This window comes from Brachyhypopomus gauderio, unplaced genomic scaffold (genome assembly GCF_052324685.1).
Source record: "Brachyhypopomus gauderio isolate BG-103 unplaced genomic scaffold, BGAUD_0.2 sc47, whole genome shotgun sequence".
Taxonomy (NCBI): domain Eukaryota; kingdom Metazoa; phylum Chordata; class Actinopteri; order Gymnotiformes; family Hypopomidae; genus Brachyhypopomus; species Brachyhypopomus gauderio.
In genome coordinates this window covers 2,893,410-2,908,409 of record NW_027506873.1, presented here as the reverse complement: position 1 = coordinate 2,908,409, position 15,000 = coordinate 2,893,410, and the positions used below count along the sequence as shown (strand labels likewise).

At 41.6% G+C, this 15,000-nt stretch overlaps 2 protein-coding genes across 2 annotated transcripts in view; both read right to left on the bottom strand.

Moving 5' to 3' along the window:
* LOC143487511 (uncharacterized) overlaps positions 1-2,524 on the bottom strand; it is a 16,722-nt gene extending 14,198 nt beyond the window's left edge. The window contains exons 1-5 of the mRNA XM_076986447.1: positions 1,901-2,524; positions 1,252-1,386; positions 867-959; positions 562-642; positions 1-12 (exon numbers count right to left, since the gene is read on the bottom strand). The exon at positions 1-12 is cut by the window's left edge and continues 100 nt beyond it. Of these exons, the coding sequence (XP_076842562.1) occupies positions 1-12; positions 562-642; positions 867-959; positions 1,252-1,386; positions 1,901-1,988 (409 nt within the window). The 5' untranslated portion in view covers positions 1,989-2,524. The remainder of the gene's footprint in view (positions 13-561; positions 643-866; positions 960-1,251; positions 1,387-1,900) is intronic.
* Positions 2,525-6,504: 3,980 nt separating this feature from the next.
* LOC143487510 (uncharacterized) overlaps positions 6,505-15,000 on the bottom strand; it is a 16,408-nt gene continuing 7,912 nt past the window's right edge. The window contains exons 15-25 of the mRNA XM_076986446.1: positions 14,775-14,903; positions 14,467-14,629; positions 12,754-12,861; positions 12,551-12,653; positions 11,276-11,563; positions 10,872-10,944; positions 10,611-10,700; positions 9,823-10,472; positions 9,167-9,323; positions 8,771-8,897; positions 6,505-8,203 (exon numbers count right to left, since the gene is read on the bottom strand). Of these exons, the coding sequence (XP_076842561.1) occupies positions 10,358-10,472; positions 10,611-10,700; positions 10,872-10,944; positions 11,276-11,563; positions 12,551-12,653; positions 12,754-12,861; positions 14,467-14,629; positions 14,775-14,903 (1,069 nt within the window). The 3' untranslated portion in view covers positions 6,505-8,203; positions 8,771-8,897; positions 9,167-9,323; positions 9,823-10,357. The remainder of the gene's footprint in view (positions 8,204-8,770; positions 8,898-9,166; positions 9,324-9,822; positions 10,473-10,610; positions 10,701-10,871; positions 10,945-11,275; positions 11,564-12,550; positions 12,654-12,753; positions 12,862-14,466; positions 14,630-14,774; positions 14,904-15,000) is intronic.

Here is a 15,000-nt window from a genome sequence, read left to right as displayed (position 1 = left end):
AATCATGGATATCTGAGGAGCAATACAGATAAGAAGAATATACCGACAAGAAGTATGATATTTTCAAATCAAGACAAAATCCCACAAATTCAAATATTTAAGTCCATAATGCATGGAGATTGAATCTATGTTATAAAGTGTAGCTATAGCTTGGACGAACATACAGGAGTCCCAACTGGAACTGTGTTGTTAATATAATAATTATTATATATTATAATATTATTATATATTATTAAGTTATTATGTCAGTGTTATAATTTAGTTTTTAAATGATGGAACTGTTGTAGCTTGTAGACTTTATCAATGGTGGATATTAAATTATACCATTTCAGTAACATATATTAAAGTTCAGGGCCGGAGTGGGCCACTTTTTCAGCCCGGGAGTTTCATGCCCAAATCCGGCCCAAAATTATTTTTCCATCCCAATCGGCCCAAACTAGAGATTGACATGAGCCGGCCCATCGAGAATCCTCCCGAATCTCCCGATTAGCCACTCCGGCTCTGGTAAAGTTTTATCCGGGGTCCTAAACTGTAACAGGTAGTATGCGACAGCTAATGTACCTTGTTCAGATGGGATATAATTCTCATCGCAATCCTCTTCCAGGATCAACTGCTCTCCAACTGGTCCCCGAAGGGCATCTGCTGTCATGTTGAATGAACATTAAGAAAAAGATTATGTACTATACGAATAACAGTGCAGTAGACAGATCACCTCGCCATATTGTCTCTAAACTCTCCGTGGTACCTTTCGCTAGGCTAACCTAACTAACTAGCCGATAATAGAATTCCATAGCAATAATAGCGTCCATAGCAACCGTAGCATTCCACACAAAGCAACGTTATACCCAAAATACCCAAATACCCACCAGCAGGCTGGAGGTTGACTGGATCCATCTGTTTCAGGACCTCGCCTTGAACATGGGGCTGAGCAAGGTGTCTCTGCCTCTCCATGTCAGGGCCTAAATGCAAAACACCAACCCAGGGCACAGAGGAATGTGTACTGTTAAGATCATCAGGTCTATAAGAAGGGCTACAGTGCCATTTGAATTCATTACAATGTTGAAGAATATGTCATGTCATATTTTCTGATAAAACTGATGTTTTACTGGTCAGGTCATGTGCAGAAAGCTGATGGTTCTGCACCTCTGCCAGACCTTACAAACAAATGTAATAAATGTTTTTTTTCTACTTCATCATGCATGGTTATTTGGTTTGTTGAATACGCATGTAATCTTCAGTGTTACACAGTACCAGTGTGGAGTGGTCCTTCTACAGGGATGTTAACATGGCCGACATCTGAGGGTCCCGCCGTCCTTCTGTGAGGGAAGGGTGCTGGTCCACAGGGATCCGTGTGGATCACTGTCGCTTGGGGGTTGTAGGGCACACCTGAAAATCCCACAGCAGGTAAAGTGAAACCCAGCACGCCTCCCAGTGAGGCTCAAATGCCTTGTACGTGTTTCCCAATGAACAAGTGATTATAACAAGGGCTATGGTGCCATGTGATGTCATTAGAATGTGGGGAGAATGTCTAAGAATTTGTGATGTCATGTTAGAAATCTGTTTCTTTTTAAAAGTGTTTATTTTTATTTACTTTTTCCATGGCCACATGGACAGTGTTAAGATTTATGAAAATTGTGCTGAGTCAAAGAAATCAAAGAAATAACCCATGCTCCATTAATTATATTATCATGTACACATGAAATACAGAGCTTGACAGTCATCAGTAGAATAAATATACATGTTATTTTTCTGAACCTTAGAAACCTACTATATAAATGTGTATATTTAACTTTTAATTATTATGAATAAGCCTATGGAATCCATACTCATAATAACTAATATACTGTCTTACATAGAAGTATAAAATTATGTACAGTATATGAAAATGTATTTTTCTCACCATGAGTGGTAAAACCTGGTGTGTCTATGAAGTGGTTCTGTTCCTGCCTAGGCCTAGGCTGGTCGGTTCTCCTAGAGTAAAAACTCATTCTCCACCTGAAAAATAGAAAGAATAGAAAGAGAGAAAGATCTAGAAAAAATTGAGAGATTTGTTAGTTTTGTATTGATAGTAATCCACAGAGCAAAATGTCTTGCGACTTGTTCTGAGCTTTTCAGCATCAAAACTGAATCCAAACATTCCACCTTCCCAACCAAACATTCTAATCCAAACGTTCCAAAGTTGAGTAGTAAGTCATATCACAATTTCCTATTTTTTAAAACCAAAACACCAAATCAGCCAGGCTGCTACAATAACCTGATGCAGCCTGGCTTGTACCCAAAGGGTTCATACCAGAGACCGTATATATAATATATCAGTAGCGAACCGTGACCATTAAAAGTGGGCCCGCTCCCCCACACCCCTTTCCTAATTAACTGCAATAAATAAAAAATAAAAAACTGAGACAGTACAGCTTTAGAAACGCAATAAACAATAATATATGTACTAGATAACTTTTTAAGCAAAATAAGGTTCCAACAAAATAAGGTCCACAACTCCTTGTTCGTCCTTGTAAACAACGCGCACGTCAACTAACGTCAGCTAGCGTCACCACAGCGGGCGGAAATTATCATACAGTTAAGCCCGCCCACTAAGAGGGAAGATATGATTGGTCAATTTTACTGTCATTTGAAACTGTTTGGCGTAGGGATGTTACTATATTTCCGGTTGGTATATCCGGTTGGAGTTACCGAAGTTTACCGTCAACGATGTGCGTCGTATTGTCAGAGCATCAAGTACAACGCCACAGAGTAAACTTGAAAAGGGTTTCAAGTTCTACGTTTCATCCTACCTCTGAAATTTTGAAGGTAAGTGGCTGACGCTAGTTAGCTAGCTAGCCTGAGGTGGCAGTCTAATGAAGTGATGTTGTTTTTTAGTAACGAACCAACCTGTCCTAGTACTAGAAATGCCTTTTAAAAACATGTTTGTATTTCTGATGGAAGTATCAGGCAAAAGTAAGGCTAACGAGATAACAGTGAGGGCTCACTGCTACAGATCTATGAAGAAAACAGATACGCCACACCAGCTGAGAGTAGGACTGGTTAAAATGACACGAGTTCTGTTCAGTGTCACGTTCAAAGTTCTGTTGAACAAGTTCAAAAGTTAGTTCAGCACAAGTTCAATCTTTTATCCTTGCTCTTACTTCACGTAAGCTGTGATAACCATAGGCATTGGTTTTCAAAGCTTACAATGGTAGCCAAATGCAGAGTAGCTGAGTGGGAATCATTAGCAGTCTATTTTGCCTATAGTAAACAAATGGGAGTTTATTTTACAGTTCGAGCTATTGGTATCTACCTCTATGACTCAAAAGCAGAATATAGTCCACCTCAGCTATTCTTCAAACTGCATTTTCTAAAATCTGTCAACCTGTCTTTCAAATCTTTCATCTTAACTTCTTTATTAACATATGGCTGCAACACTTACACCTATTAAGATATTCTGATAACACTCTTCAAGAAGCAGTTGAAGTAAAACCTGCACTGTTCTGTTGTTGGTGGTGGAAACAACAAAATAATATAAATATAAGTAGGCCTGTTTCACTCCTATGTGTAAGCATTTCATCTGGAGTGAAAATGAAGTTTAAATCTAAAATATATTCAGTTTATAGTTGCTCAGTGAACTAGTAGATTGAACCATGCACAGCACTGTAGAATAGAAAGACAGTATAGCCAAGTGTTTTAAGAGTGATGCAAAACAGCACAAACGTTACATGAGACAATGGACAAGTGACATTCACCACTAACAACATGATGGGACAGATATTGCGCCTATTGACATTGCTGAAGTCTTCTTTTCAAGATATTAAATTTTGCCTCTTGTGTATCTCAGATGACATTACGTGATTCAATGCCAGTTGAGTTTGTACGTGCGCATACAGCGCCATCTGTTGTCCATTAAACGTGCCGCCTGTTGTCAAGCAAGGATTTGTGTCTCGTCCTTCACGCTGCACCCGTCACAACTGTCAACATAAAATCATAACTGTAATCAGCAAATGTTTAAACAGCTTAAAGCAACACATATTAAATCTTCACAACAATAAAGTGACTTTATTGAGAGCTAATAAATCATGATAAATTACTTGTTTATTTAGAGTTGTGGTTGCTCCTGAACTAAGAGTAAAATATGATAGCGGCCAAAAACCCAAACCCAAATGATCAAGTACAGTACCAGGACATAAGATGTTTGAACTGCTGCCCTCGGACAGACGTTACACCTCAAAACAAGAACAAACGGTTTGAGAGAGTTTTTATAACAGGGCCATATTCCTATTAAACAAACACTATAGAGTTTTTTATAACAGGGCCATATCCCTATTAAACAAACACTATAGAGTTCGTCGGTAGGCAGATGTTTTGTCTGCCTACAGGGACAAGTGCAATAACCGATGCTGCTAAAATACAATGTGCAATAATTGATGCTGCAAATGTTAATAGCAGAGCTTAGTGTGTATACAGGAGAGCTTAGATAATTTATGCTCATGCCCTGTATAGTTAATCATAGCTCTTAATCTGTTATTTAAACTGTTTATATTTAAAACTTTTCTATTTGCACCGAGGGGGGAGGGGGGAGGGGCTGTAAGCCAATTTCGTTGCGCAAATGTACACGTACAGTGTGTAATGACAATAAAGGTTCATTTTATTTCAAACCCTCTCTCATCTCCCTCTCTAATCTCTCTCTCTCTCATCTCTCTCCCTGTCTCACTCACTCATCCTTTTCTCCAGCTCGTCCCGCGTCTCCCCCATCCCTATTGGTCCTGGCTCCCTCCCAGGCTCCACCCTCTGGGGGCGTGGCGACGCCACCCTGTCCTGGTCCGAGGACGCCACCACCATGGCGGGTCCCGAGGTCTAGACGGCGTCTCGGCGCCAGACCGATGGCACGTTCTCACGGAGCAGCTTCCTGAATCTCAGCGCCGAACGCTGGAATTCTGGACACAGCTACACCTGCACCATCAGACACTCCGCCCTGACCAACACTGTGAGCTCCACCACCGGGATGGAGAAGTGTAGTTAGACGGGTGGAGGAGATGATGCAACGCGCACACTGTGCTCGTAAACGCAGATGGGGAAAAAAAGTGGAGAAACACGTCTACAGAACAACTGTGTTAATGTCACTTCAGCTCCTGGTTTCTTCTTTGTAGATGTTGTATCAGGGGGGTTTGGAGGAGTTTGAACTCAGGAATCAGGAACTCCTAGGAATGTTATCCAATTATGGTATGAGCATAAACTGTAGACTCTAAAGGTAAAAACTGATTGAAAAATTTTGGATTTTTACATTTTCAGGTGGGTCCATTTTCCCACTATATCATTGTGGCCATGCCATATATGACCTATATTGCTAGAACTCATAAACCATGTAAGCGATCAACTCCCAATTTGAAAGCCTTTTATAGCCTGAGGTCCTTGTGAGGTATGCCAAGTCTGTTTCAAATTGGCCTATCGGGGGCGCTACAGTACCCAAAAACCTTAGAAATCATTTAAACTCATGCTGCAATCTTGTTATGCAGAATACAGACAAGTAATGGGTCATGTATGATTCAGATCAATGTGTTCTATAACATTGAAATTACATCTCATAACAAAGTGCACTGCCTGACCAGAAATGAACCTTTTAATTCACCAAAATGTCCTATTTCATTTCTGAGATTAATGAGATATCAGTATGGTTGTACTTGGGCTCCATCTAGTGGCCAAATTCCAGAACTGACTGAAAACTATTGCTCACAGGAAATACCACACAAACACACCACAAAGCCGATCTCAGCATGTGATTTAGTTCTGTGATCTAAATCATTTTGCCAATACAATTAATTTTGAACCTTTTGGGCCTTTAGTGTATCAATGGAATCTTTTTTTGCACATTGATTTATTTAAGCATTTTTTCCACTGAAACAGCTTCTTTTCACTTTTGGGTCTAAAGGACCTTTTGGGCTTCTTTTTGCCTATTGAGGCCAAAATGCCTAGTCGTGTGTGAACCCGCCAATCGCCGCTTGCAGCTATATTTGCATTTGCAACTGTTGCTTCTTTCATCATAGCTTGAAAAAAATGTTTCGGAAGAAAACGTGTATTAAAATATTTTGGTTGTCTGAAAAGAGACATGTCCTTTACACGGTATAAGCTACATATCTAGATAAATCACCAAAACAAAAGACATGTCAGTCAGATCATGAGGGGGTAGGATTTCGGCAGGCGTTGTAACAGTACTGCCAGAATTATACGCTCCTTACTAATGCAGCCCCTGTTGAACATAGAGACATGTGTAAATACTAAATACTAATCATGGTGTCAATACTAAATACTAATCATCAAATACCTGCAGACTCACTTATTTACAGCACAACTTTTAATATGAAGGCCTGAAAAACATCCTTAACCAGTCATTAAGACTTATGCACTTAAAAATTCCTTAAGTATGGGAACAGAATTCATAAGGAAGTTATACATGATTTTGCTCGTTTGACCTGTTCAGACAACAAGAATTCCTTTGGCTCTCTTTTGCCATCCTAGAAATAAAAGTGGCTAATACTGAACACTTGAGAACTCTCCAGGATGATACAGAGACCACACGCCTCATCAAGAATCCTCCAGAAAGATGAGACAAAACCATCAAAGATATGCTCATTATGCATGAGATAAATGATCATTTGGAAAAGTAATGGCACTGCAAACGCTCTAGATGTTGCTCACAGATTTATGAAATAAAAAATCTGAACTTTTCTCAAACAGAGAAATCAGAACTTTCTTTTACTACACACTGTTACTCATGCAGGATCCTATATTACTTGCAAGAGATTAACGAGAGAAGGCTTACTTATTGATTTGTTGAACACTCTGGAAAGCCTTGAGTACTTCACTGCAATTTAGGTAGTGAAGGTTTTTATTAGTCTCTATATCTTTTTCTTTAGTACACTTGTTACACACATGGAATCTTCTTGTGTATGTGTGTGTTCAAATGTAATCATTAGAGCTTACAGAAATAAACATTGTATTATATATATAAAATCAATCTCTGTTTTACCCCATCTTGAAAAACATTCCATATAACTGAACATTAGATATGGAAATAGCTAAGACTGGCACAATACGGAATGAGAATTACAGCTCTGGGCATGACTTTATTTACTATTTACTGTATGTTAGTGTGATGCTAGATTTCAGCAAATGTTTTGCTTGTTACAATTCACCAAAAATACATCTGTTTTACATGCAAAGTTATTCAAACATCTGTGCATGAAAATACATCTAAAGTACAAACATATTCTGTTTACTCCACCAATATACCTGGCCATGCAAAAGTCTAGGACAGGTCCCACTTATAACATAGACCATAATCAATTAGTTAGTACCTCATTAAAGGAGTGTTCATCTATCTGCAAAATGTACATTACATACTGCAACATCATACAGCATATATTAAGCTAATACTGTGCCATTACACTTATTAGCAATACAGTACAAAAGTAATTCTGTGAATCATAGCTTTTTCTTTTTTAAAAACAACCATTTAAGACTCTTCATTGAAAAGTCACATTGCGCATACCAAACAAAAAGACTATAGATCCTTGTTCCTTGTGCATGTGATAAATTACATTCTGCACAGTTACCTCAGGATATGTCAACAGAAAATAACAATCATAGAACAATATATATCTATAGTCACCATGACAACAGTTATCATGATAAGTGTTAGTATTTCAAAGTGCAAACAGAGCAGAGCTCCTAGGCATGTTAAACCTGATGTGATTCACTAAAATCTGTGCTCGTTATTTAAAAGGACTTCTGAGTTTAAGGATTTAGCTTTCTGCTAATTCAAAATGTTAAAAACGTTTGACTTTCTTCCTCTCTCTTTCATTTAGAGTGCAGGCACAGTAAGAAATGCACAAACATCTCCATCTTCAAGTAGAATCCATGTTGGGCTTTATTTTGGTCTGGAGGTCTGGCTGGCAGCTCTCAGGTGATCGGGAGGTTCTTCACAAACTCTCTTAGTCTCTTGAGAATATTGGAAGGTCGGGAAGCAGCACAGTCCAGCAGCGCCGGACCCATGTGGGCATGAAGGGCTTGGCATAGGTGGACAGTGGCCCCGTCACGCTTCCACCCCTCCCGTGGACCGTACCACTGTTGCTGGAGGTCCCCAGGAGCTACCAGAGCAGAGGGAGCACCTTCTGCTCAACCAGTTGTGGTTTGCGGGGGTAGAGTTCCCTAACCAGCGCTATAAAAAGAACATTTAAAAGGAACAATGATCAATAAATCAACCCTGGACAGCACTGGGTTATTACAGAGGCATTTTCTTAACCTAGAAAGATTTCATTCAATTAAAGTGACAATATTTGGTAACTATGGTAACTCTCTGGAATGATTATTATCAATATTATAAATATTATTAATTAATATAGGAATTATAGTATTTCTGGTCAATCTTTTATCTTTTTTATCTCTGGCATCTCTTAGCATATCAGTGGAATGACTTTCTGAAAGAATAGTTTTTTGATAAATGTATTTGAAATTCAAGCCATTTTGAACCATGCTCTGTCCTTTAACTACTGGGTCTGGGACTACACTGTGCATGCCCTACTGTAAATACAATGTGTGGTGCCACACACTGCCCTGTACTCGAGTATTTGTTTACAATATATGTCTACCATCACAGTTTAGATGGTTTTTTATTGCAGTCTGTTTCACCTAAAAGTTTTGTGAATAAGTTTGTTTAGTGAGTAAACATGGGGCATAGTGGATGGGATAAAAAATCCTCATCATGTATCCAAACATGAATCGCTACCTTGGATTTCAGAGTGTGGACAGTGTCCCTGATGGTTGCCAGGTCTTTGGCAGGGATGTACTTTTCCACCATCTTAACAAAGTCATGGTGGGAGGACAGGAACAGCAGGATACGCCGGCCCAAGCGCCTGAGACGAGGAACAGACCCCAAAACAGGAGAGAACCGAGAGTGAGAGACCCGTAACTTACAGCACACCAACCATTTATCTTACCAGGGCACAATTTTACAAGGCTGTCTGTGTCTAGAAGACACGATAGTGCTTCTATTACTCTACAATTTAGCAGCATTTGCTGACTTCAGAGTATCACACTAGGAGACTAAAAGAATCAGTAAAAGATTACTATCTGGGAAACTGAATAAGCTTTGTAGAATTCTCGTTCTGATCCCAGTACTAACCTGGTTTCTTGTGAAGAGTCCTGTGCCAACTTGGAGACTGACAGGAATAATTCGCGGTGTGACGTCTTTCGCCCCAGACAATAACTGGCCAGCACCAATCTTCTCTACCAAAGTAGCCAAGTGCAGAGCAGTACACTTTCTTACTGCAGCATTCAGACTTTTAAGGAAAACAGAAGGAAAAAAATTAGGGCATTCAAAAAAAGAAGGTAATAACTATTAATCCATCCAATCAATGTATACAGTACAACTTTTAGCTTCTATAAAGAAACTTAATACCCTTATGTATGATCTAAGTGCACAATAAAATGATCATATTCTATTCGATTGCTTAGTTTGCACCAGTTAGTGTACATCCTGTATTTTTTAAACAGAAAATGTTTGTATGTCCTCTGTGAGCTAGCTAACTAGCCTATTTTTTAAGCATTGTGAAGGGCAGTTTGGATCAGCAGAGCGGAGATGGAACGCAATAAAAATAATATATAAGAGGATAAATAACTAAAAATATTGATATAGGCCAGGGCAATATTTTGAAAGAACAATGAAGAGGTAAAAACAGCAGCAAAAAACAGCAGCCAAAATTAGTGCTGTGTTAGCTTCTTGTGACTGTTGTTGCTATCTGAAAGCCACAGTTTAAAGCTCACTGCAGACTAACTGACCAGAGTCCTCCAGCGAGAAGGGCGTTCATGCTCCGAATGGGGGTGCAGTTCTGCACCATGCTGTCCAGAGCTGTGTCCACGTCCTGCCTGATGAAGCCATTGGACTCCGCTGCTTTGTGGAGGAGGACCTTAGCTGTAACCTCCACTTCCTGGTCCATCCCTTTCTGCAGGTTGGAGTACAACTCCCTCAAGGACACCACCGCCATGCGGGACACGCCAGAGCGCAGGTTCAGCACCTGCAGGAAAGACGACGTTCAAGCTCGTTTTAGTCACATCCAACACTGCCACCGCCATCGTAATAAGTATAATCCTCCACTGCAATGTGTTATGTAGGCGGAAATACCTTAATCACTAATTACAGTTAGATATACCATCTGAATTTCAATTAGATAATGTTTTTATCAAAAAGGAATTTCAAAGTACTATGCTAAATCTGACTTGACTTTGTCAGCAACATCACCTGTAATGTGTACATGCTGATGGCATGTTTGTATTCTGTCTATCCACTGATGTTTGCACTGGACATACATGGACATCAGTGGGTTGTGCCTCTTCGGTAATGGTAGACCTTGATCTGATTGTTCTCGTCCAGGCCGAGCTGGACCAGCCCATTGGTGGGTGGGGCAGCTGGGTAGCGTGTGAAGAGAGGCCTGGGCAGAGGTTCAGGAGAGTACAAGGGTGCAAGAGAGTGTGTGTGAAAATATGATGCATTCTGTTCCCGTACTGGTTTGTGTGTGATACATACATGTGTATAAGCTGAGGGAGAGAGAGAGATTGTGAAAGGATACACATTTGGGTCTTTGCGTTGTGATTCCAGCCACCTTTTGTTGTCTTCAATCAGTCTCTGCAGCCTCTGGCCATCTAGCTCAGAGGAGTGACTACACACCCACACACACACACACACACACACACACACACACACACATAATGGAAAAGCACTGTATGAGTTCATCAATTTTCCTTTCAAAATCAACAGCAGCACTGACCCTGTGAGTGAGAGTGAGAGATTGTGACCGAGCCTGCACTGGTGTGCAAGTGTGTGTAGTCACCTTGCTGGAGTGTATCCACAATATGCTCTGGTAGCCCTCATGGGATAGCGGGCACTGGTATCCATGGAAACTCCTAAAATCAGAGCAGTCTTAATACAGGTAGTGCGATTTAGATTTCTGAAGCTAATTTGACACAGCAGGTCTCTACACTGCACCACACTTGCACTGGAAAAGATCGGCATTATCCAAGCACAGAAAATCAATGGAGGTCATCAACTATGCAAAAAAGGCTATAACTCCAGCAGTGACTGGTTTGTGCTTGAGGGAGAGGCAGAAGTTTCTATTTGTATTCAAAGGTTTTACGAGTGATGAAGAAATGAAGCATTAGTGAAAATCACTGCAGCCCACTGAGGTGACCACTGCTCATCACTGCTAATGTTTGGGGTGTGTCTGTCTCTACGTACCAGGGAAGAGTTTGCTCCAGTGGGAGTTCAAATGAAGGTCAGACCCGTGTGTTTTTGGGACAGAACAGTGTAAGAAACTGTTCTGATTGGCCAATGAAGAGGAGGCGGGGCTTGGTGTCCATGCCCAGGACGGGGCAGGAGGGAAGGAGGAGGACGGAGGTGGCTGAGGGAGGGGCTGGACGGTCCTCCCAGTGAGAGATCCCAGTGCACCCAGCACCGTGTTCAGCTGGCCAGAGATCTGCTGCAGGGACTCTGCTAACTGCTGCACTTTCACTGGCACTGCATGTGCTGAAACAGAGAGGAAGACCAGGGTTTGGGTGTATTACTGCTAGAGAGATAAAAACATCAGACAACTATGAACCAACAAGACCAGAGTGGACTCTAGAGCTGCTTACAGTTGTGGGCAAATTTTTAGTTTTCACAGTTTGCTTCCTCAGTTTATTTTTTTAAGAACCTTTTGTCAAATGTTTATGTGATATAATGAAGTACAATTATTAACAGTCCATAATTGTTCATTGCTGCTAAACTGCTCCTGAATCGTTGGGAGAAGTTGTTCTGGAAGGATGTTTTGATACCTTCCCTTATTCATGGCTGTGCTTTGCTTAGGCAACATTGGGAGTGACCCCACACTTTGATGGTGTGAGGAGGCTCATAGCTGCCTCCTCTGTAGGAGACGCTCCTGTAGGAGACACTACTGTAGGAGACACTACTGTAGGAGACGCTCCCTGAAGCCTCCTTCATGCAACTGAAGCACTCTCCCCAAAGTCCTTAGTGACTGGATAAATGGTTGATTGGGGTGCATCGTACAAGGCCACACTGTCCTTGCCTGTGAAACACTTTTGATGCAATGATGACTGAACGTGTTTCCTTGGAGGTGACCATAGTTCACAGGAGAAAACGTAAAAGCACCACTACCCTTTTAAAGCAACCAGTCTTCTCTTCTAATCATCATGACAGATTGATGTCAAGCTGTCTTATCCTCATTAACTTTTTTTCTCCTGAACTAACGAGATCAACACTGAAATTATCTTATGCCATTTTGTAGGGCTGAAATGGAGAAGCTGGAATGCAGTAATTTTTGTGAGAAAGTCATTTTCATCACAGGGAATGACTTTGCAATTAATTGCAATTCATCTAATCACAATCTAGAATCAATACACATTGCCACCATAAAAAAACTGTGGTAGTAAACTTTGTGAAAACCAAAATTAGTGCCTTCTCAAAATGTCTGCCCGTGTGTGTGTTTTGTGCATGCACATGGAGTGTGTCTCTCACTCGTCTCCTCTTGGCCATACTCGTCTCTGCTCGTCTCTGAGTCTCTGACATCAAATGAGACTCTCCGATCTCCCACCAGCCGCTCGCCTTCATCACATGACAGCTGAGAAAAACATTGTAAAGCCCAGGTAGGTATTAATGTGGGTTTGTACGTAAGTGTGTGGGTGCAGGCATACGTGTGTGTGTGTGTGTGTGTGTGTTACCTCCTCTGCCAGTGAGGTCTCCAGCTGGCCGAGTCTCTCCTCCTTCTTTCTCAGGAGCGTGTGGTCCTTCTGGACCGTCTCCCTCAGCTTCTCCAGCTCACTCACCTCCTACAGCACAGCGGAGCAGAACATCTAATAGGAACTACACTCATGCTTCCTACTGTCTCCTATCTGACCTGGCTACATGGCTGTAGGCACTGCAAGACCTAACGTGCTTAGACCCACCACGGCACTGAAACCGTCTAAAGTAGTTAACAATCTCTTAATATTCTCAGATAAAGAGGTCTGAGGTCAATCACTGTCCTGGTTCAAATCCTACCTGAACGATCGTTACCAATTTGTACTTGAAAATAATGAATGCTCATAAGGATCTGTATTGGGTCCCATGTTATTCTATTATATATGCTAGCAAGCATTTGTAGGCATGGTATTAGCTTCCATTGCTATGCAGATTATACTCAGTTATATATATCTTCTAATTTGGATGATGTCAATACTACTACCAAAACTGAGAACTGCATCCAAGAAATAAAGAACTGGATGGCGTCTAATTTTCTTCTTCTAAATTCTGATAAGACTGAGGTGTTACTTCTTGGATTGCAAGAAGCAATTGGTCAAATCTTCTTATTACACTAGATGGCTTTTCAGTAACACCTGAATCTCCTGCTAAAAGTTTAGGTGTCTCTAGTGATTTGCATCTTTCATTTTTCACACACATATGCAATGTCACTAATGCTGCCTTTGCAACTTCATGTAATATTGCCAAGCTGAGACATGTACGTTCGGTATCAGATGCAGAGAAACTGGCCCACAGTCTCATCAAGATTGGACTACTGTAACTGTCTTTTAACTGGATGCTCTAAACAGTCCCTAAAGAAAGTCCAACTTGCTGCATTCCAACTTGAATCCAAGAGCCAGAGTCCTAACTAGGCCTTGAGAAGTCCATCACATTAGTCCTACTCTCTCAGCGTTGCACTGGCTCCTGCTTAAATATCAAACTGATTTTAAAATTCTTCTGTTGGCCTATAAAGCATTAAATAGTCCTCCACAATATCCGAGTGAACTCACTGCATACCATAATCCATCTCACCTGCTGCTCTCTCAAAGCGCAGGATTGCGCTCAGCTCCGAAAACGACAAGATTACAGCCGAAGGCAGAGTAATGTCTCAGTACCCTCATGCCTGTGGTCACCTCCAGGCCCCTCCCTTTAGTTATACTGCTAGGGATAAGCCTGCTGGAGCCACATGCTAAATCACTGGCACGTGTACTATATATATGGAAGTTTAATTTGATTTTACATATTTAACCTGCATTCTGTATCTTGACTACACGTTTCTACAAAGACAATTCCATAAAGCAGCTAGAAGATGCTCTGGGTTGCCAGTGGATGTGCTGATGCCGTGGATGCATGTGCCAATACGGCCAGCATCCTACCTGAGGCCCAGCATCCATATTGGAGAGACTGTGACTGCTCAGATAGACACAGGACTATAAATATGAACTTAAAGTTGCTGGGCCAATGGAGCATGGCTTCCCTTTGGGGTCTTGGTCCTCCCAAGGTTTCTTCCTAATCCACCTAGGGAGTTTGTCTCTGCCACACTCGCCCCCGTCTTGCTCATTAGGGATCTGGACCCATGCGCTCGTGAAGCTGCTTTGTGACACCATGTTTTGTAAAAAGCGCTTTATAAATAAAACTGACTAGACTTGACGGACCTGGCAGAGAGGCTGAGCAGAACCTCTTGCAGCGGACCTCTGCGGGCTGGGGTGGGCCGTCCTTAGTGCTGCCTGTCTCGCTCTCAGACAGCGGGTCTCTTTCTCCAAGAACCGTCGTGCTCTCTGCAGAGAGACACCTTCACACGAGATATACTCCCGCAAGCTAGAGAGAGAGAGAGAGAGAGGAGATTACAAACGAGTATATAAACATATGATAAATACATACAATCGGACAGCCTCCCTCCCCCCCCACACACACACCCCCCACATACTCGTCTATGCTGCTGTGGTTTTTGTGGGAGGTGGGCACAGGGGAGAGAGGAGGTTCCATTTCCTCCACTCCGAGGGAGCCCTCCTTCTCTCTGCTCTTCTCCTTGCCCTCCTCCTGTTTCTTTCTCTCCAGGTTATCGTCTCCATGCTCTCTCTGCTCCACCTCGCTGACAGACACAAACCACACCAACACAGATCTGTACATTGTACACACTCTGTGTACCGTGCATTTGTGTCACCAGAGACCAGTACTGACTCGGTCAA